Raw genomic sequence first — 21,298 nt, 5'->3', positions numbered from 1 at the left:
TGGTGACCCCAAAGCCAGTAACTCATTGGAGTCCTTGTGGGAGATGGGCCAATTGGTTTCCATTCACAAAGCACTCGTGTCTTAGCACCACCCGATCTGACCAAGCCAGCCTGCGAACAGTGAGTTACTTCATGGCCAGGTGAGAGTCAGAGTAATACCTGAAAAGACTTCTGAACACTCAGTAAGATTGTTTACAAAGTGCCCTGGAAACAAGATTTAAAAAAAAAACCAAACCCAAGCCAACCTCAACAAAATCATTGTGTTTAAAATTAACCTCAGAGCTGTGGTAACTACTTGGTAGAGCATACAAGGGTCTAAGAGCCCACCCACCCCTCCCTTCCCCACGCCCCCTGCCCCCAAAAGAAGAAGAAAAGGAGAACCGAAAAGAAACGATTGTAGGTAGCAATACAAGACATTAGGACACTGTCCACAATGACAGGCTTACAGCATGTAAATACATTTATCCTATATGTAGGCAACCAAAATAGCAGGAAACCCAAGGGACCACCGTGTTTTGCTCTCTGGGTACTGCAGACTCCAACATACCTCATGAGCGTCTGCATTTCTGCCAGCGAGACAGAAAAAAAAGTCTTGGTCTCCCAATAAAGCAAACCTTCACTACTGGAAAATTTTCAAGATCCACTGAACCAGCACGTAGGTCTTGCGCTGTTTAGTGAGACAAAGTGGATCAGTTGTGATCATAAATTTTGAAAAAAAAAAAAAAACCAAAACAAAACAAAAAACCCAACCAAACTCCAAACTTACCCTATACATTGACAGTCACCTTTACAAGAACACAACACAAGAAGAACCGAAGAAAAAAAATCAGGTGAAGAGGACTGCCTCTGATAAATGTTTCTTACTCGGAAATTAAAGGTTTTCCTTGAAGTCAGTAGATATTTTATATATATTTATATAATATATATACTATTTATAGCGCTAGCGATCAACATGTAATGAAGAGATGGTGTGAAGAGCAGCAAAACTGCTCCAGTACAGAGCAAAAGGTGAACAACTAAAAGGAAAAGTGTTTTAAAATCAGTAATAACTGGAGGATAAGAAGCCTGCAGCCTTTTTTGTTTTGTTTTTTTTGTTTGTTTTCTCTTAAAGCAGATGTGCTTACCTGACATAAAATCTTACAACTTCTTAGAGTCAGCTCTGCCTGCCAGACGTCATTGTTAGTGTCACCCCACAGGAAGCCTTTCCCACGTTGTCCTGGCGGCAGCGACATGGTGGAGCCGAGGCTCAGCCCCACGAGATGGCACTGTGTCCATGCAATCCAGGCAGAGCCACTGCTGCTGCGGTTCCTCCCACCAAAAATAATATCCTGAGCCGATGTGGCTGCCCTTGCTTCCCGCCCACTCTCCTTGGGGCAGCAGGATGGGGATGCTGCTGCTGTGAATGCCACCAGCCAGAGCCCTCTCCCACAGTGCACACCCTGCCACTGCCACCCCTCCCCCAGAAAAAACAGAAAAAAATGAGCAAAATTAATGCAGGGAAGTGTGAGGTGAGGTGGGAGCTGCTGTTAGTAGCAGTGGCAAAGGATGGGTGCAGAGCTGCTGGGATGAGCTGTGGCTCTGTGGAGGAACCTTCCCCTGCTTCTCCTTGCCCTGTCAGGGGCTGTGCTGGGAGCCTGAAGAGGCCTATGGAGCCGGTGCTGGAGAAACCGTCCAGCCCGTGATTGGGACTGCGGGTGGTTTCTGAGCTGTCAGGGTGAAAGAACAGCAGCTTCATCACCCAGTGACAGTCATGCTGCTGCCCAAGTCACGTTCAGTGATTAAGGGTTATGTTCTTGACCTTCAGCCACCTCTGTGGATGCTCCTCTTAATCAGGGTGCATTTTTCCTCGCAAAAAATCCTCTTTTCTGTGATGCTGTGAAAAGGAAATGCCCCAGAACACTGTGGGAAAGTTGTTCATCTGCAAGGTGCTTCTCTTGCAGAAGGCATCACAACACAGGTCAGAGGGCTGGTCAAAGGAGCATCAAATCACAGCACTACAGGTAAATATGAGAGACTTTGTGGCCCTGACCCTGGTGAGTAGGGTGCACATGCTGCCCACCTAGAAAAAGCTGAGAGCTGAGGAGCACTAGCAAGCCTGGGGATCAACCAACACAGACTGAACTGAAAAGGCCAAAGGGTCAAAGGACAGTTCAACTCCTGCACCTGCCTTGGAAGAGGAGTCAAGGAAAGACATGGGAAAGGTGAAGAAGCACAAATTAAACACAACTGGTTACACCTAAAGATGGCATGGGAGGGAGAAAAGATGAGACCTACCTTTAAGAGCCATTTTAGGCCTCTTAGGTAAGTAAAAGGTGTGGAGAAAGGGCAGAGCTGGAAGCCCCAGTCCAACCCTCCGGAAGTTGGAAGCAAAATTTCCATTAGCATTGCAGTGGGCTGCACCAGATGCCCAAGGTGGAAAAGAAGATGGTTGTTCATTGAGAGGATGCCCATGGCATCTCCACATTAAGAGAAGGTGGGGCTTACACAAGCAAAATGCACACAGATATTGAAAGTTACAATGCATGTCCTCTGGTCTCCAGTTTTGACTGAAATGCTGTTTTGCAAACTGCCTGGTTACCTCTTACAAGGAAGCAAACTTTTTGTGCTCCCTGCCTGGCAGTCAATCAAAACCTAACTCACTAGTCAGGGAGCTGAGAAATTACAAGCAAAAAGTGACAAGGCTATGGAAATGTCAAACGGAAAGAGAGGTCAGATGAAATTTTCTTTTCATTTTGACCAACGACATTTTCAGTTACCTTCAAAGGTGCAATCTCGAAAGCCTTGGGGAAAGCAAAACCAAAAGCACAAAAGAGAACAAGCTAACTCCAGTCTTGGGAAGCATATGGAACGGTAATGCATACGTGGGCAGGGGCATGCATGTGTGCACAACAGCAATAGCCGGGAAACCTGGAGTGGATGGGTTAGGGCAGAAAGCCTTTCTGTGCCAGACATAAATGACAGCTCAGTCAGGAAGTAAAACTACTGCAATCCTATGTGCTGTCATGTACCAAAGTCAGAATTTTCACTGAACAGAACAAAACAAGTTTGCAGTGACAAACATTTTTGGTTTGCTCCTTTTGCAAAGTTCCCACATCACCTGTTTTGTGAGGGCTGTACAGGGCCAAGTGCTCCCTGGCCAGCCATCAAGGACTGCACCGCCCTGCCCAGGCAGCGATGGTGGCAGGAGCAGCAAAGGCAGCAAACTGCAGCCCACGGGATTTCAACTTCCCCACTCCACTGCCCTGCACTGGCCCATGGAACACAGGCTTCCCTGGCTGCAGCAATGCCTGGGAATATCTGTGGAGATCCACCAAGTGCATCTCACACAGAAGTGAGCCAACAGAGGGCTGGGCTGTCAGCAGCCCTGGTGCCGTAAGCATTTCTGGAGGTGGTGGGTTTCAGGGAGACGTGCAGCTCTGTGGAGAGCTAACAAGAGCTGCTGGCCCTTAGAATGCTTCAAAACAAAGCAAAAACTATGGAGGCCCACCTTGGATGCACAAACCAGATGGTGGATGTCAGTGCCTCCACATGCTTGCACTTGTGGTCAGGAACCAGTGTTCTGTGTGGACTGGGAAGCCATATCCGGTTCACAGCCACCTCAGGAGAGGACTGCTTTCTGGAGCAACCTGGAGGCACCAGGGTGGTGCAAAACATGCCAGGGCCAGACATTTGGTGGGTGAAGATCAGCCGAGTGTCACCAGTTCATGCTACCTTGGCACTGGGCATGGAGAACAGCAATGCTAACACGAGGTGAGCAGCCTCTGTGGGCTGGCAGAGGACTTTCGAGGAGGAGTACAATGGCAAAGGGAAGGACAGACAGCATAGAGAGGGACATGTCTTAAAAGACCTTCAGGGAGGGGACAACAAGTTCCATAAAACCAGAAATTATTCATTCTGCTGCTGACAATATTAGAAATAAAGTAATAATGGTAATAATAATAGTCATTATAATTCTTGTACTAGATACTAATCAGTAAATAACTATCATAGCAACATCGCCTTTTTTTTTTTTTTCTGGGTTTTCTCCCCCTCCCCTCCAACCACTCTGAATTGCATATCTGGCCCCTCGTATAGCAAAGGGGTGAAAAGGGTGTGAATTGAAAATTAACTCAGATCCTTCATTCCCCACTGTCTTAAGAGCTATTCTCCACACAGGCTCAGTGGGACTGTCTTGGGGAAGAAAGGGAACATTTTGTGTGTTCCTGCTTATCAGCCAGAGTACCTGCTTTCCAGATGCACACCCTGATATTCTTGGTTTGGTTTTTTTTTTTTTTTTTACAAGTAGGTCTAGGAAACAGAACAATGACAGGAGGATCATTGTGAGACAACCAATATGCAGAATTGTAGCCAAAATCTGAATTCACCAGAAACCAATAAGCTGAAATAGCCACAACCAACTGTCCATAGCCTTGTCTACAATGGCTTTAAACAAAAAATATAAAGAGCCATGGACAGTTTCCTTACCCCTGTCCAGAATTTGATGTAAACAACATCCATAGAAACTGGGATTGTTAAGAAAGTTTATCCATATATCTGGATAGCAATAAAAAGCGTTTCCTAGGAAACTGTAAAAACCTGTACCAAGCAGTGTACAGCCAAGCCGAGAGGAACATTAGGTTGATTTATATTTTCAAGGTACAACTTTGCATGATCTCTTTCTGATCCTGTGATAATGTACAAGGAGAGCACGTGTGAAGGTCAGGGCTGGTTTTTTTGTTTGTTTGCTTGCTTTCTTCTCCGCAACGTCTCTTGTGTAACTCATTGGTCTGGGTTTTCATTTCAATTCTCGTTTGCAATAACAGGGCATTACTCCTCCCTGCATCTGTCCTTCCTGGTCATGCCAAGGCTGCATCAGTAATTTCCTTCTGCTGCCAAAGAAACAACCGTTTCGTGTCTTCCCATTTCTTCAAGAACTGCTGCCAGCATGCTCAGGTTGCCATCAGGGAAATTCTGGGCTTCCCAGAGATCCAGGATCACCCCAGTGGGACTTGATTTTGTAGCAAAATAATTTAAGTACCTGCAATGAGCCAAAAGGTAACTCTTTTTTTTTTTTTTTTTTTTGAGCTGCATGGAAACCACCTGAATTCATAGAATTTCAACCCATCCCTGTTGTTAGTGCTGTCAAGGCGCTCAACGCCTGTGCAGTCAGCCTGACCAGTCTGTACATGTGCTTTCAGTGGGACTTTTCACCAGGATGTTTTTTGCACATATCCCCCTCCCTCGGAGCTCCCCTGCCTGACCATGTATGGGCAGCCCTGCTCACCTGTCCAGTTTCAGCTTGTGGGCCAGCATGCGCCAGTCGTGGCCTCTGGTCTGGGGAGCGTCCAGGCTGCTGCACAGCTTCTGCCTTATTGGGGGGGGGATGCTGAAAGCACTGGGCCCCACAATGGTGGTGATGGTGCCTGCTGAGTCCATGGGAGGATAATCAATGCCAGTAGGTTCCTGAGATTGGAAAGACAGAAAAAAAAAAAAAGCCTGAACAACCCATCAGTTTTGTTACTGAGTGAAGAGACAATCGTAGAACTACATCCTCTGAGACTCAGGACTTTTACTTGCAGCCCTCTGCTAATCTAGTAAACACTAACATAAAGATGTTAGTCCACTGGAAAACAGAAATATTTATAATCAGCTTTGGGTAGACAAAAGGGGGTTTTTCCTTCTCTTTTTTGGAGGGTGAATATTACTCTAGCTGGACAAAATGGCCAGCTTAATTAATCACTTACTGGAAATAATGAAGGATCAGTCACTTAGAAACATTTCAGAGCAAGTTACTACTACCAGAGCAGAACTGGGATTTCCTGACATAGCTGACAAAATCCCCTTCCCAGCATCTTCCCAAGCCCTCAGTGTCCCATTGAGCCAGCACCAGGCTCACACTACTGACATCCCAAGCTCCCTGAAGCCTCTGATGCTGTGCAGTCCACAGACAAGGGAGTCAGTACACTCCCCAGGCACAAGCTGGGCCCCCATCGTCATGTGTGTTTGACTCTGGAAATAGATGTGCTCAGGGCAGGGGGTGGGGTAGGTGGGTGCAGGGATCACCCCCTCTCCCCAGGACATGTGCTGTGCTCCAAGGCAGTGTGGCAGCAAGTGTTTCAGGGGAAAATTCATCTCCAAAGCCAGCTTGTCCCCTCCAGGTGTGGTGTTGATGCTCTTTGATGTCTCCCCAGCTGGAGGGTTCCCCATGACACCACTGTTAAACCAGTGGGAATAACAGCAGTTGGCTCTTCTGGGCAAGGATTTTGCCTTCTCCTTGGCCTGGATGGATTTAGTGCCCACAGGCTTGGTAGCTGGTCGGGCAATGATAGCTGGTCAATTTAGATGGTTGGCCTTGTTTATGAATAGAGAGGACCTGCAGGGACCACGATGGAAAAAGCAGCAAACATGGCTGGTTCTGCCCTAATGGTGCTCAGTCTATTTCACAATCTGGTATTCTTTTCTAGTAGAAATGAGGGAACTGCTTCTCCTCCCCCTCTGCCAGATCACAACCCCAGGCAGCCAGAAACACTTGTGCTAAAGACTTGTCATTAAATGTCAATTTGTTTTCTCCTCTGTGAACTGTCTTGTTGCTTTGTGTCAAACTGGCTGTTGGGAAGGAACTGTAATACCTGAAACAGTCTTAAAGCCAGGTAGCTCCTGGCTGAAGCTAAAGCTGTAATCACAAACCCCTGAAGGATTTTGCTGGAGATGCTCACAGTCCTGTGCAATCTCTGGTTTGCCCCCCAATAATGTATCCAGAGATGGAAAGGGGAGAGCAAGTGTCCATGAGCAATGTACAGAATTAAAGCTTCTGGTTCCACTCTTTTATCTACAGCAATTAATTCTCTTTCACTGTATAAATATGTTTTGGTGGGGTTTTTTTTTGTTTTTTTTTTTTTTTTTTTTTTTTTTTTTGTTTTTTTTTTTTTTTTTTTGTTTTTTTTTTTTTGTTTTTTTTTTTTTTTTGTTTTTTGTTTTTGTTAAGACATGGCATTTTAGGCAATCAGTGAAATTTCTAACCAGGGAAGGTGTACACTACCCTGTAACATCCTCAATTAACATGTTGAATGTGGCATCTGTACTTGGGTGCCAAGGCTCTGGATCACAGACTGCCTGTCCCAGCCCCAACGCCCAACAACCTGGCAGCAGGCACTGCCCAGGAGCCAGGAAAATGACGTGACTGACGCTGGTGCTTCCTTCAGGCTCACCCACACTGGGAGGCTGGAAGTGGCAGTAGGGTGGTGGCAGTGGCATTGCAGACAGGTAACCTTTTCTTTATATTCTGGGCCAAAGGACACAAGTGCTGCCCTGGCTCTCAAGGTGGCCTGCAGCCCCAGGGGCTTCGGCATTGCTGCAGAAGGAGCCCAGGTATCTGTAGCATTGCCCTGTGGCTCTTTTGTGTGAGTATCAACAGCACAAGATAAAAACAGGGCTTCAGAAATGAATCATAGGAGACCTTTATCACTATTTTCCTCCTGCTTTGCAAATGTGTGTGTTTTGGCACTCACTGAATTTGTATTTTTGAAGTCCCAGTGGTAGACACTGTATAAAGCCACTATAAGACAGTTTAATCTGCAGAAGTTTTACATCCTTTGCAGGGGACTAAAAAGAAAGCCCATCAAGGGAGGATGCAGAAAATTTTGTTACTAAATTTTTATCACAGGGTGACAGTGGCAGAGAGACAGATTCAGCAATAAAGAAAGATGCCAGCGCAGTCCTGCAATGCCTAACGACTAGCTGGATACCACTAGCCTAACCTCAGAAGAAAATGTCAGGAACCAGAGCTATGGTTTCCTGATGCCTGGTCTGATGCCTTTATCATGCTTCTAGAGACATACATTGGTTTCCAAATTGCAGTTATTACCCTTTCAGGTGGTTACCTTTTCATCAAATCTCACTCTGAGTTATAAGATTTTTTTTCCCTAGTTGATCCTATATTCCAGCTCTTAGCAGCCCAAGGTCCTCCTGTTTCTTGCTGGAGTTTGGGAATATCACAAGGTGTCAACAAAAAGGGGCAATTTTGCATGAGGCAGCCTTGATCGCAGTGGTATTATTCACTCCTTCTATTCATCCATGATGGACAGGATCACAGCACAAGACAAGAATATTATCCTGTTCCCTCTGAATCTATTACCAGGCCCTATTACATACAAGCAGCTGAAGATGATTATAGTGTATACTTGCATTTCATTAAAGTTACTTTCAGTTCTTTCTCTTCTCTGTGAGGTTAAATTAGTGATTACCTCAATGCAGCACTTATTACAATAATTGTTTATGATGCTTGTTTTACCATCTGTCCTTAATGCTGTGTAGTCCCCAGATGAATCTGTAACTTTACACCCACTAACCAAGCAGATGTTATGGGTAATGGTGTTCACTGTCAGAGCCCTACAGCACAAGTAACTTTTGTCTCTGCTCTTGCAGCCCTTCCCCAAGCCAGCCAGCTGTAATTGCTGCCTGAGAGTCTACTCCTCATAGCTGCCAAGGGTACCAGGGGTAAAACCCACCAGCACATTCACTAAAGTTAAGGCCACTTCACACCTGAATTTGTTGCTCCATCTCAGCCCCAAGCTTGACTGCCCCATGGAGCAAAAATTCTCCAGGTGCCAAACAGCATTGGCAAAGATGTCCCAAACTTATGATAGTATTTCTTCTGGAAAATTTCAGCCATGAAAAGAAAAATTGCCAAAGACAAAAGTCAGGATTTGTTGTAGTAGCAAAATATGAGGAGAAAAGTTTACTGCAACCAGACCATCTGATATTTCCTATTGCACAGCAGCTACTACATGGGACCAGAGGTGAGTGGCTCATGGAACACACAGCACTGACATTTTCCTGTTCTCTTTTCTGTCTCTCCAGGGAACTGTCAGGCATGATGGGTCTCATGGACTGCAAAGGAAACAGGACCATAAGAGCTTCATGAGATGTTTCAGGGAGTGGCAGGCAAAGAGCTCCTCCGCATAGACACACAAAGGCAGCACTAGTAGAGAGATCAAAGCTGCTCTCCTCCCACCCTTGGAGGAACGCTTCCTTCCAGATCAGACAAATTAAGCAAAAATGCAACAGGAGAGACAAAGCAATGACTTAATCTATTCTTTATGTCCATACCAGCAGTCAGGAGCAAAATGGGAAGCACTAAAGAGATAGCAATGGGAAAGGGTTTACCTTCTTAGCCATCCCATGTTCCTGCAGTTGGGTAGAAAACTACACAAACATCATTTACCTCTGAGACAGAGCAGTTGAGCTGGAAGATCTGTCCTTCTCCTTCAACCTGCCGCACACACAGTTTGCACACCAGCTCCTGGGTATTCAGACTGAACCTTTCCAGTGTGAAGGTGCAGTGTAGGTTCCTCTGACATCCACTCCAGATGTGGTAAAAGGGAATTTCCTGCAGGAGGAAAGCAAAACAAGTAGAGTCAGGGAGGGATGTGGGACCAAGGCATGGAATACTGTGGTGACCAGAGACTGCAGGGTCCGTGCTAATGTGACTGCAAATGGTCCAGGGAAGAAAAAAAAGAGTCCATAGAATGACAGCCTGACTCCTAGTGTTTTTTAAACACACCTGTGTGTGACAGTATTTCTTTAAGTCTCACTGCTAGCATCCAATGGGAATGTTTTGTTATGCTCACCTGGTATTTAGCCAGCAGCTTGCTTTTCCAGAGAGAATGGGCAATGTCATGAATGGACAGACGGAGGTTGTGGGTACTTCCCTTGAAATGCAAAGCTTTAGGCTCTTCCAAAAGCTGCCCACCCATCTGCTGCTCAAGCTGGAGAACCTCCTGCAGTATTGGGACAAAAAGAAGAAAGTGGTCAGGTTTCACAAAGACAGGTCTTCTGAGACCTCAAGATTGTGTGCTGTAGATGCTGTAACTTGTGTAATACAGGTTAAAAAAATACAGGTTAAAAAAAGGCACTGCACAGATTTGGACCTGCATTAGTTGATTGGATTATAACCCTCTCACTTCCTCCATCCAGCAGCAGCCAAGCAGGGATGCAGGCACCTCTCCTTTGGGAGACACAGTGTTCTCTCACATGTCCTATAAGCAGAAGCTCAGTTCTATGCTATTAAATGGAATGTGAAGACTTTGCATGCAGTCACTGGTTGAGTTCAGAAATAGATCAATCTCCGCTGCTCATCAAACTGGATATCCAAGTTTTACTGTCTTGTTTTTGGAAACTCTTATTTGTGTAGGCCCTGCTGACATGGGCCCTATGCATACCACTGGTCTGTCAGCTCATGGCCTCCTGATGAAGTGCCCCATGACAGAGATAACAGATACCTACCCTGACACTGTCCAGCAGGATGGCATAGAAACAGTGCAAGACACTGTAATGGAGCATTTTGGTTCATATGAATACACAGCTTCAGGGCAACTGAAATATTGGTCATGTGATTAAAAGCTAGCAAGCCTAGAGTCTGGTCATTTTATGAAGCTAAATGCAAGCTTGTAATTAATAAGCTTACAGTGGAATGCTGCCTACAAACAGCCTAATTGTGGACCACATGGAAGAAGCAAGTATAAAGGTACCTCCATGAGCCCCATTAGAAACCAACAGAACCAATCACGGTCACATTTAATTAAAAGAGTCAACCAGCCAACCAGTCTCATGTGGCCAAAGACAATCACATGCAGTGGAGATGCTCAAGGAATACAGGGACACACAAAACTGGGATTCTGTCCCAGGCCAAATAAAGGAGCCCCCATTTTAGCTAAGCTGCCCCTGCCCACATTAAGGGAGGTAGTGAGCATATAAGAAAAGCATCTGGCAGATCCTGAAGCTAAAACGATGTTCTTTTGTTGGCCATTAGAGGAAAAGAAACAAAATCAGGAAACCTTTCAGATTAAGGTTATGTCAATGAATCAGTTCCAGCTTCTTTCAAGTGCCACCTAATTACTTCATCAAGATGTCTAAAGAGCAATCGATAGTAATTATCTGATTACTATAGATCTTCATTATGTTCCAATTACCTCCCTGGAAGGTCCAGAAGATGACTTGTGGAACCATGTGAGCTAATTGCAGATGCCACCTCTCAGGCATGCAGGGCAGGGGTACTGAGAAACTAGTCCTGCCCATGCTGTACCAGCTCTGGGAGCTGCACTGCTGTGGGGGGAAACTGCAGCATGATGCTGCATCATCCCACCCACCACATCTGTGTGTCTAGTTTCAACATCCCACTTCTGGTAGCCACCCTGGGCAACTGTAGCCCTTCCACATGCTCTAACTGGAGGATGCCAAGCAGCCTGTGTGTCTCCCATGCCATTTAGCTAATTAATTCAGAATTAATTTGGAGCCATGTCTTGCACAGCCTTTCAAACACGCGGGCTGACTCCTGCCATACAGCATTTTTTTAGAGCAGTGCTTATCCCACTGGCTGGCACCTCTGTGTCCTCCTGAGCCAAAGCCTGAGCTTCATATTGCTTGCCCCATGCTGAGGTGGCTGTGGTCACCTTGTCCACTGTCTCACCACCCTACAAGGCAGGAGTTATTTCCCAGGAGAGGGAACTGTGTAAGGCATCACTCCATCGCCCGTGACACCAGAACAGCCACAGCCTGGGCCTCCTCATTAAAGGGGCACAAGCAAACAACGGTGTTCAGTCCAAGCTGTGCCTTTCTTCAATAAAAAGAAAAATACACATTAAATAACAGAGAGATCACAGGCCTATTGTGCCCATTTTTTGGTAGCTTTTTTTGAAGACAGCTACTGTGCAGCACAAGACAGTTTGGGGAATGTCACCCTGCTACAGCCTGAAGTCCTTCACATGCCCCCAGTGAGGGAGGCAGCTGTTTCCATGAATCTGGCTGCTCAGCCCCTGCTACGCTGCCACACACAGGTCAGATACCTCAATCTCAAAGCCACACATCAATAAAAAGAGCAAAGCAGATTGATTTCTTTATAGCTATCATATTATTACCTTTTTTATTTTTCTTTCTTTTCTTTTTTCTTTTTTTAACCTTGGGCATCCCCTTCAAAATGCAAAAATTAGCCTTAAAAAAAGCGGCCAGCACTCATGGTCACAACTCCCCTCATCCTTGCCCAAAAAGCATTTTTGTGAGCATCCCATGCAGGTGGCTCAGGACCCTGTGGGACAGAGGATGCTGCATGCGTGATCAGCGCTGAGCCCATGCTGCTCCACGGCCGCCAGGAACCTCACTAAGCTGCTCCCACAATAACTGAGCCCTTATTGATGGCAAATCATTACACTTCCCTACTGTACTGCGGGTGCTGGCAGCTCAGCTGTGAATGCTTACTCTGCATGATGAGAGGGAAAAGTCTGCTGGATAAACACTGCACTGTGCTTTATACTGCAACTACTTGTCTTCCTTTGGTGGCTGTTAAAACATATTCAGCATATGGCACGCTCATTCCTAGTTGTAAATAAGAACAGAATGCATTTGGTTGTCTATTAAAAAATACACACAATCCCCTACAAAGTCTCTTCCAAAGCTCAGGGAATGCAAATATGGGAATATTGCTATTCCCTACCCTTGCTGTGCTTTGCCCAGAGCAGCCAGCCTCAAGACAAGGAGATGTTGCAGCTGGTGCTTCACCTGCTGCTTACAACTTTTCTTTCCGAAATACTTCTAACCTCAGAATCTGCTGGCCCAGCCCTGTCTGCATGCCTTGTCCCCACATCCAGTGGTAATTGCCCTGTGAATGCCTTCCCTTTGGCAATACAGCAGTGCCAAAGATGTCCTCCCAGCACGGCAGGGGCTGCTGCAGTACCAGCTGCTGTGAAAACACATGCCAAATACCCCAGTCTTTTTTGCTTCCATCTAAATAGTCATAGATTGAGCCTGCACAACACTGTCACACAGGGATGTTTAGCACACACTGGTTTGTATGTACTAGGTTTTACACGCCTCCTTATACACACTGGTCCGTAGCCAGCCCTTCCATCTACACCTATTTTACTCATCTACAGCTGGTCTACTAGGCTTCTTTTTCCTGAATCTTCTCCTTCCCCAGACCTTGCACTTCCAAAGAAGTGCAACTCATGCATTCATAAGAGTGTAAGAGTCTGTGGCCAGCAAGTAGATGTGCTTGTCCTCCTGCAAACCACCAGCTAGGCTGGGTCTTGAACCCCATGGGTGTCCCCCCAGTCTTAGGGTAGACATACCAAAAAGAAAGAAAATTAAAATGTATGAATTTGAGGTAAAAAATCAGTAGGCACTGAGTGGAATGGTGGCCTCCTGACTTTGCTCACCTTTCCTCACTAAATTACAGTCTCACTTTGGCGTCTAACTGCAGCAGGATCCCAAGGACTGACCTGTTGCCCTCCCAAATTTTGCCTGCAGCTTCTCAGGTGAAGGATGGTTCCCCATGTGTGCCTTTCCTGATCCCTTCTGCTGTTGCACTGAATTGGATTAACTTTACCACACAACTCTCCCTACAGTCTATTAGAAACAGACCAACAGCTCCTGAGTAATTCCTAATTAGATTCCTCAGCTCTGACTGCATTAGCTGGCTGGCCAAGGCCCTCCAACTCAGTTATTATTACCTCAGGCCTCGTCAAACCCATGGAAAATTGTATTATGCAGCACAGGCATAAAACCATCAGGACCTTTGAAGCTTGATTGCTATGAAAGATCCTTTTCACTGGTTTTCTGTTTTCTGGGGGTTTCTTTTTGTTGTTGTTGCTGGGTTTTTTTTGTTTTTGTTTGTTTGCTTGGTTTTTAATAGGAAAAACAAAAGGGAAATCAGACCAGGGAAACTAATCGTTTCTAAAAGGCTGTAACACCATTGCAGTGACAGAGACCAAGCTCCCAGAGGATGAAACCATGCTGAAGTCACCATGTGCCTGCTTCAGCCCTTACACTGTGTTGCCTTTCTTACATCTACAAGAACACCCACCCCCTCAGCAAAGCCTAAGGCAGGCAACATCAGAGAGTATCAGGGAGGACAACCAAGTGTGCTGCTCTTAGGGATGGAAGTCACTGTTCTGAAAAACACAAACTTCTCCCAGCCAGTGTATTTGGGTTTAAATCCCAATAATTCCCACCCAGACCCGGGGAAACAAAAGCATGTACAGCAGCAGGATGACTCTGCTTAGTCAGGCTTTGAAATCATTTTGCCGCAAAGAAGTGAAGTTGCACTACTTACAACAAAAGGAAAATCCCCACCTTTTAATAAACTCACTTGTGCAGTTGGAGCTATATATTTCATGAGTGCATCTATTATAGATACCTTCTGTGTAAGTACAGGTATTTATAAAGAGAAATAGCAAGTATGGTTACCTCACTGCTCATCTGCATGTAGTGAGTGTGTGTTAGTGTGAATGCCAGAATTACGCAGGGAGAGTAAGGTTATGCAGTTAGGGATAGCAGCAGCTTTGGTTTATTCCAGTTGCGAATTCCCAACACAGAAAGCTGCACGCGAAGAGGTGTAATAAAGCAGTATGAAAGCAGGCAGTGATTAACGGGCCAGAAGCTTCTTTTATCATTATCAACTACTTACAAAGAAGCATTTATATGTTTCCCCAACCCTGGGGATCTGGCACTTAGCATTAAAAATACATGAATAACGAATGAAGCCCTGTGTACCTTATGGCCTTTTAATAATGCAAAAACCTTAGGATTCAGGATATGATACAGGTAAACAAAGGAAAAAAGACGGGTGGGAGGAAAATAGTGTGAGATCCCTATGCAAAGGACAATTTATAGTGTGTGAGGGTTAAACTGTAAACCAGCAGCTTGCTGTCAAGCTCTTCTAATCAGAAAAATAACCCAGGGAGCATGAATACATGGAGCAGAGGGTCCAGTCTCCGCTATGACTGCAGTCCTGTGACAACTGGGAAGGGAGAGGGAAAGCAAGGAAGAGATCAAGAACCACCTTAAGAGCATCCTGCGTGTCATCGAGGCAGTAAACCCGGATGCTGTACTCCAGAGAAGAGCAGGACAGCGGTCCAAAGATGGCCAGTTTGAGACGTTTGGCTGCTGCCTTGGTGATTGATTGTCCCACCAAAGCATAGGTGCTGAGGGTTTCTGTCAGGATATGGCAGGCCTCTGGGTCCAGCTGGATGTAGCACGGGGTGGTGAAGTTTTCCTCTCCGACCACCACCACATCCTAAGAGAGAAAGAGGCCAAGTTACAGCATGTGACCCCTCAGAGCTGCTCTCCTTTCAAGCCTGGATGATGCAAAAAGTCCTTGCTGTTTGCCCCTTAGAATTATCAAGGTCTAAAAGTCCTACTTCCAGCTTTCCTTCTGTGTAGGCAACAGGGAGCAGATTTCTTGTGGGTGCTGATGATGATGTTGGGGGTTGAAAACTCCCCCTGTCCTCCCTCCTGCTTTTAAAGCTCTGGGCAGAGTTAGGCAAATAATGAAAATATCACCAAAACTTTTTATTGAAAGAGATATCGCAGAACTAATCATGTGGTGGCCATGATTTAGCATAAGTAGTCTCAGGCATGCTGAATAAATAACTGCCCTTCACCTCCTAAGCACGACAATAAGGAGTTATAAAAACTCAAGGAAGGGAAATAACCCCTGCGATGGCCAAATACCACATCTATATGAAATATCACCTGCTGCTTCCTCAGAATAATCCTCTGTGATGAGACTGCAGGATGAAGAAAAAAAAATTATTGCCTGAATGCAGATGACCTCCCCACCCTGGGCGTACAGGAAAACAGCTCCCCTGCTAATTTCTCCATTCAACCCTGCGTGTAGTATCCTGCACGCAACACAAGGTGCTCTGAATGGCTTTGAGAGGGAGCAGAAGCGAAATGTCAGCAGCGGGTGACAGCCGCCTCTTGCAAAGCCCCTACGTGCCACACAATGTTCAGCAAAACTCGTCCTCTTCATCCCTGCTGCCTGCAGCTCTGCAGCACAATGTGTACACACCTGGCAGCTGAGAGGAGTGGGCTCAGCTGGCATTAGGCATTAAGCTTGGCTCCCTCAGTCACAGAAGAGGCAAACCTACCACATTTGCAGCAGTGGCACAATCTTTTTGGAGGGCAAGGTGCTGCAACATGGCCACACCAGCACATGGCTCTGGCAGGAGGCGCTGCCCTGAGTGATGCACAAATGTGTGTGCACACGTATGTGTGAGGGTCAGCTTGGAGGAGCAGCTCCAGGACTGACAGGAGGAAGAAGATCGCTGTGTGATGGCCAGGGGCCCCACGGATGCTGCACACACACCAGGGTGTGTGCAGGGCTGGCAGAGCAACCTCTGCCTAGGGCAGGAGGAAGATGGGGAGAAAATGAAGAGGTGCCAGGACCACACAGACACAAATAAGGAACCCACGTGTGGTGCCACGAGTTGGGCTGTGGGGTGCAGATTAGCTGGCTAGACAGAGCTGAATTTGCTGCACACTCTCTCCCAGCAGGAGGAAGAGCCGGTGCCACAGGCAGGAGGACAAAAATGAGAGGCTTTTGAAGACAATGCTGGACACGGCACTTTTGCTGCTGTCAGCCCAACTGCCTTCAGAAGCCACCCTGACCTTATTAAACTTACCAGTAGGAGAGAGTGCCCTTGCCAAATTAATTATGAGACCAACTGGTGGCAGCAGGGACCTAGGAGCACAGGGCTGGAGAGGAGGGCTGTTAGGATGGCCCAGCCCTGCTGAAAGCATCACTTTATGCTCCAGTTATAGTGGGAAGATCCTTTTGCCACACTGCCTTGGGACATTCTCCTGCTATACTGCTGGCAAGGAACCACCTCAGGCTCCCACCATGGAAAACTGCTGGTACTAGGAGGTGCCAAAGTGCCCCAAGACATGGCATGGACACTTGGCAGCTTAGACATCTCACAGGGAAGGGCACTCCTGCCCACCTGTAGCAGCCATGTGTCTCACATGGAAACCCCAAAATACAGGCATCCAAGTTCAAAAAGGCAAGTAAAGGACTAGCAGACAGCCCTGCCGGCACACAGGCTGGAGCTCTGGAGCCTCACCTCCCATGGTCCCTGGGCAGCCTGATGCTTCAGCTGGATCTGCCAGTCCTCTGTGTTTGGCTCTGCGCAGTGGTGCATGGTTAAAATGACAGGCCGGGTTAGCAGGGCTCCTGGTGGGCCACAGCTCACCACTGGTGTCAGCAGGGTTTGGCTGTCTTCTACAGGTGGCCTGGTGAGGAGACAGAAAGATGGATAGTAAGTGAGCTGGAAAAGACAAAAAGGTTCATTTGGCTGTGTAAAAACAAAACATCCTTCTCTTAAAATAAAAATGACTGTGCAAGCAAAATAGGTAGGTTTTGTTTTTCTTTAATTCTTTCCAAATCCCTATTTATTTCATTTTTTGTTTGTTTTTGTGCCAAATATCACTCATGTGTCAAAATGCAGGTTTAGGTGTCAGCAAATTATAGGCCATATTTGCTAAGTACACTCCACTCTGAAGGATCCTTGCAGATGGTGTGCAGAGGCTTCATTTCACCCACTGCCAAAATGTGGTCACTGCTGCATTTGGCAGTTGTTCAGTAACATAAAAATGAATGGTGGCTCTTGTAGGCACCACTTGTGAGAATCATTTACTGTTAGGACAGAGAAAACTGACGAAGAGAGGAAGACACTGAATTAATAAGCACGTAGGCATGACTGAAAGTGGTACACAGCACATCTGAGATGTGCAGTTTGAGTATCACCAAACCACTGATACTCCTTTACTTTAGAGGCATTTGGATCTACTAGAATGGCTATTGCAAATATGCCTGGGAGCAAGTGTCACTGTTGGTGAGGGAGAAAGGATGAAGGGATGGTAAGGAATAGTGCAAGAGTAAAGCACACTTGCAAAGGCCAATATTTCTAGTGATTACCCCAATCTGTTCAGCTAAAAACACAGGTATTATCCAGTGTGCTTGCTGCCAGTCACTAGTAATTGGTGTTATGGGAAATCATATGAATATTTAGAATACACAACATACTCTCTAGTTTGAAAATGATAGCATGTGTGCATGTGTGTGTGTGCACACGTGTGCAAGTGCAAACCATCCGAGACCAACTGCTGAGGAGCTTCAAACAAGGGAAAGCATGAGTGATTTTAACTATCCCGACATCTGGTCTATGACAAATACAGCTGAATGTGCCTCATCAACCACCTCCCTAAATAATAGAGGACAAATTCATGATCCAGAAACCAGCGAGTGGGAGATTAAAAGCATTCAATGTGATCTGCACTTAAAATCCTGATCTACCCACAGGACCACATGTGCTCTGCTCTGGCTGAGAGTTCAGTTCTAAGCTGCATTTACAAATACAAGTATATCTGCATCATTCTTAGAGAAAATAATTGAGACAACATTGCTGGTTTTTTTCTGCAAGTCTTTGTCTTTACCAACAGGGAAAAAAAAAAAAAAAAAAGTAGCTGTAATCACAGAATCCTAGAATATCCTGAGTTGAAAAGGACCCAGAAGGATCATCGAGTCCAGCTCCTGGCCCTGGGCAGGATCATCCTAAAGAGTCACACCATGCGTCTGAGAGCACTGTCCAAACACTTCTTGAATTCTGCCTGGCTGGTACTGTGACCACTGCCCTGGGGAGCCTATTCCAGTGTGCAGCCACCTTCTGGGTGAAGAACCTTTTTCTGATATCCAACCTAAACCTCTCCTGACACAACTTCAGACCATTCCCTCGGGTTCTGGTCACCACAGAGAAAAGGTCAGTGCCTGCTCCTCTTCCTCCCCTCAGCAGGAAGCTGTAACTGCAGTGAGGTCTCCCCTCAGTCTCCTCCAGGCTGAACAGATGCACTGACCTCAGTCAATCCTCACATGGCTTCCCTTCAAGACCCTTCACCATCTTCATTGCCGTCCTTTGGATGCACTCTAATAGTTTAATGTCTTTCTTACATTGTGGTAGCCAAAATTGCTCACAATATTCAAGGTCAGGCCATACCAATGCAGAGCAGAGCAGAGCAGGTAATCTTAGATAACATTTTCAAGGAGGCCAAATCAGGAAGAAGATATTTTGGTATCAAATTTATCACACCTATTCTGGCTATTGCAAATATATGTCCATAGGACTAATCTAATTTTGTCCACCTTAATTCTCCCTGCCTATCCCATTAGTCTCACAGAATGAAAGACAAACTTCTGAGAAATCCTTTTTCAAAATGGAATGAAGGCACTTTTGAAAATTACCCTTGGTTGTCACAAATGTTGTGGAGGTTTTTGTAACATTTGAGAAAAAAAGGGGTCTGGCATTGAAAAATTTAAATCTATGCAAATCAGTAAATCCAGATGATACGCATCTGTGGAAATTAACTGATGAGTTCACTAAATGACTTAACAATTGTTTCTGAAAATCCATGGACTGGAAACAAACAGCTGCGAAATAGATGTCTTTCAAAAAAGATGTAAAGTATAACAATCTGGACAGCTATCATGTATTTGCCAGCTATTTTAGACTAACAAACAATACACAAAATAAATCAAACACTAGAAAATATAGTACCTAGTCCAGCTCCTCTTGCATACTGCAGGGAATCATTGGATTCAGATTAAGAAGATGAGGTATCACTGTTTTGCAAGGCAAGACTGAATAAATCATTGGACAGTTTTTCACTAAAACATTCCTTCTTTTTCTCACTCATTTACATTGTTATTTTTTATAAGAAGCTTAAAAACCACTCAGTGTGTCAGTGTTTTTTAATGGTCATCAGCCTTGGGAACTGGTGGACATTTGAACACTCTCCTATTGTCTAAGTCAAGAAATTTCAAGAAACATAGTATCTTATGAGAAAGATGTCTCAAAATTATAATATTTGTATGAAAAGCAGATATGACCAGCTATGGACCTAATCATCTAGTTAACCTAACTTCATCTAAAAGTACTGACCCATGAAAAAGAAAAGAAGGAAAATACAAGTCATCATAGTTTTTTGGACTGAATCACAAATCAAGCAGTCAAAAAGAATGCAGGAGTGAATATATCATGATTGCCTTAAAAAAAATAATATGGTACCTTTTAGGTGGAAAAGGAGTTAAAATCGACAAGCACTGATGCCTGAAGTCAAAAAACCCCAAAAGGTCATTAAAATAATATGGTACTGATAAATCATACAGTCTGAAGTTGTCTCCAAGTAAAGTTAAGTTTAGTCATTGCTTTGTGACAAGATTTTTTTAACTGTCAGATTTTAGGACTCTGATGAAGGGCACAATTCTGTGCTGCAGTATTTTATAGCTGATTAGAACAAGTACAAAGAAATTATGCAGAATGTCAGGATGTACCAAGTCAGGATGTGTTGCAGACTGCAGAGTGAGGAACTGAGATGGGTGGTGGGTGCAAGCATACAAAGGACATGTTAAAATTATCAAGGATTAGTATTTTTTCCCCATGTTCATAAACAGCATCTTTGTCACCAGACTTAGAAGATATATTGCCAAGCAGATGAGATATGCATGGTCCTGACCTGGGTATTTATGATCGAGAATAGTCTGATAAGTGAGGAGCAGAAAAATGGCCAGCTGTGGGGGTGCTTGACTTTACAGTCCCAAATTCCCAACCAGGCACACATCAGAGACTGGCACCACAAAATTACTGAACACCTGCTGGTCCTAGTGACTCTCCAACATCCACCTCATGCAGATAAACCTTTAAAAACTGAGATATAATGAGTTGGAGAGAAGTTCTCCAGTGGTGTGAAGTGGGTCACTGTCACTGTTGAGGTGAAATCCCAGCTCTGTTAAAGTCTATTGTAAACCTCTCTCTGACTACTGTGAGGCCAGGATTTCTACTCACAATGTGGAAAGCACAATAATTACATTTGCAGGTAACAATTAATAAGGAATCACTGCAAGTAATAGTGAAAGCTAGAAGACAATGGCAAAATTCTAGAGAGGGTAAAAATATGACTAGGAAATAAAATCTGAGGCTGGAGCGAAACAAGTTCCAAAGAGTTATTTAGTAACAAAGAAAGCAATAACAGTGAACAACAAGGTGAGCTTGCTGCAACACACCAGGCATCAACAAGTAACGTGACACACTGACAAAAAGCAAATCTGATTTTTGGTGTTGTAGGGGACAAGGCATGTCAGAGCACATCACGGTGATATTCCCTTTCCTCTCCAGCTCTAACATGACTGCAGGTAGCAGCAGTGTGTTTAGAGACCACCACGAGATCTCAGAAATAAACATCTGAAACCCAAAGGAATGAAGCTAAAGAATGCAGTGGCACAGACAGAAGAGAGGTGCCCTATGACAAGTGACAGGAAAAAGGAACAAAAGTCTCCCGACAAATCTTTTCTTGCTTCTCACTGTTTTCCATTTTAAAACAAAGGGATTATGCCTTACTATCGCTAATGAGAACAGAAACAGATGCAGTAGACAAGATACATTATAAAAGGGATATTAATCGTTCTTCTTCAAAGCATAAACCAACAGTAATTCATG

General features: G+C 45.1%; 1 protein-coding gene across 3 annotated transcripts in view; it reads right to left on the bottom strand.

The window, feature by feature from the left end:
• Nucleotides 1-712: 712 nt before the first annotated feature.
• UNC5C (unc-5 netrin receptor C) overlaps nucleotides 713-21,298 on the bottom strand; it is a 248,475-nt gene continuing 227,889 nt past the window's right edge. For all 3 annotated transcript variants that reach the window (XM_066186344.1, XM_066186346.1, XM_066186345.1), the window contains 6 exons: nucleotides 16,874-17,042; nucleotides 14,812-15,045; nucleotides 9,608-9,757; nucleotides 9,202-9,366; nucleotides 5,263-5,441; nucleotides 713-5,016 (listed from right to left, as the gene is read on the bottom strand). In XM_066186344.1, the coding sequence (XP_066042441.1) occupies nucleotides 4,851-5,016; nucleotides 5,263-5,441; nucleotides 9,202-9,366; nucleotides 9,608-9,757; nucleotides 14,812-15,045; nucleotides 16,874-17,042 (1,063 nt within the window). In that variant the 3' untranslated portion in view covers nucleotides 713-4,850. The remainder of the gene's footprint in view (nucleotides 5,017-5,262; nucleotides 5,442-9,201; nucleotides 9,367-9,607; nucleotides 9,758-14,811; nucleotides 15,046-16,873; nucleotides 17,043-21,298) is intronic.

Source organism: Chamaea fasciata, unplaced genomic scaffold (assembly GCF_029207755.1).
Source record: "Chamaea fasciata isolate MVZ Bird 193981 ecotype frontalis unplaced genomic scaffold, bChaFas1.0.hap1 SCAF_6, whole genome shotgun sequence".
NCBI lineage: Eukaryota > Metazoa > Chordata > Aves > Passeriformes > Sylviidae > Chamaea > Chamaea fasciata.
Note: the sequence above shows the minus strand (reverse complement) of the source record. Positions and strands in the feature narration are given on the sequence as shown.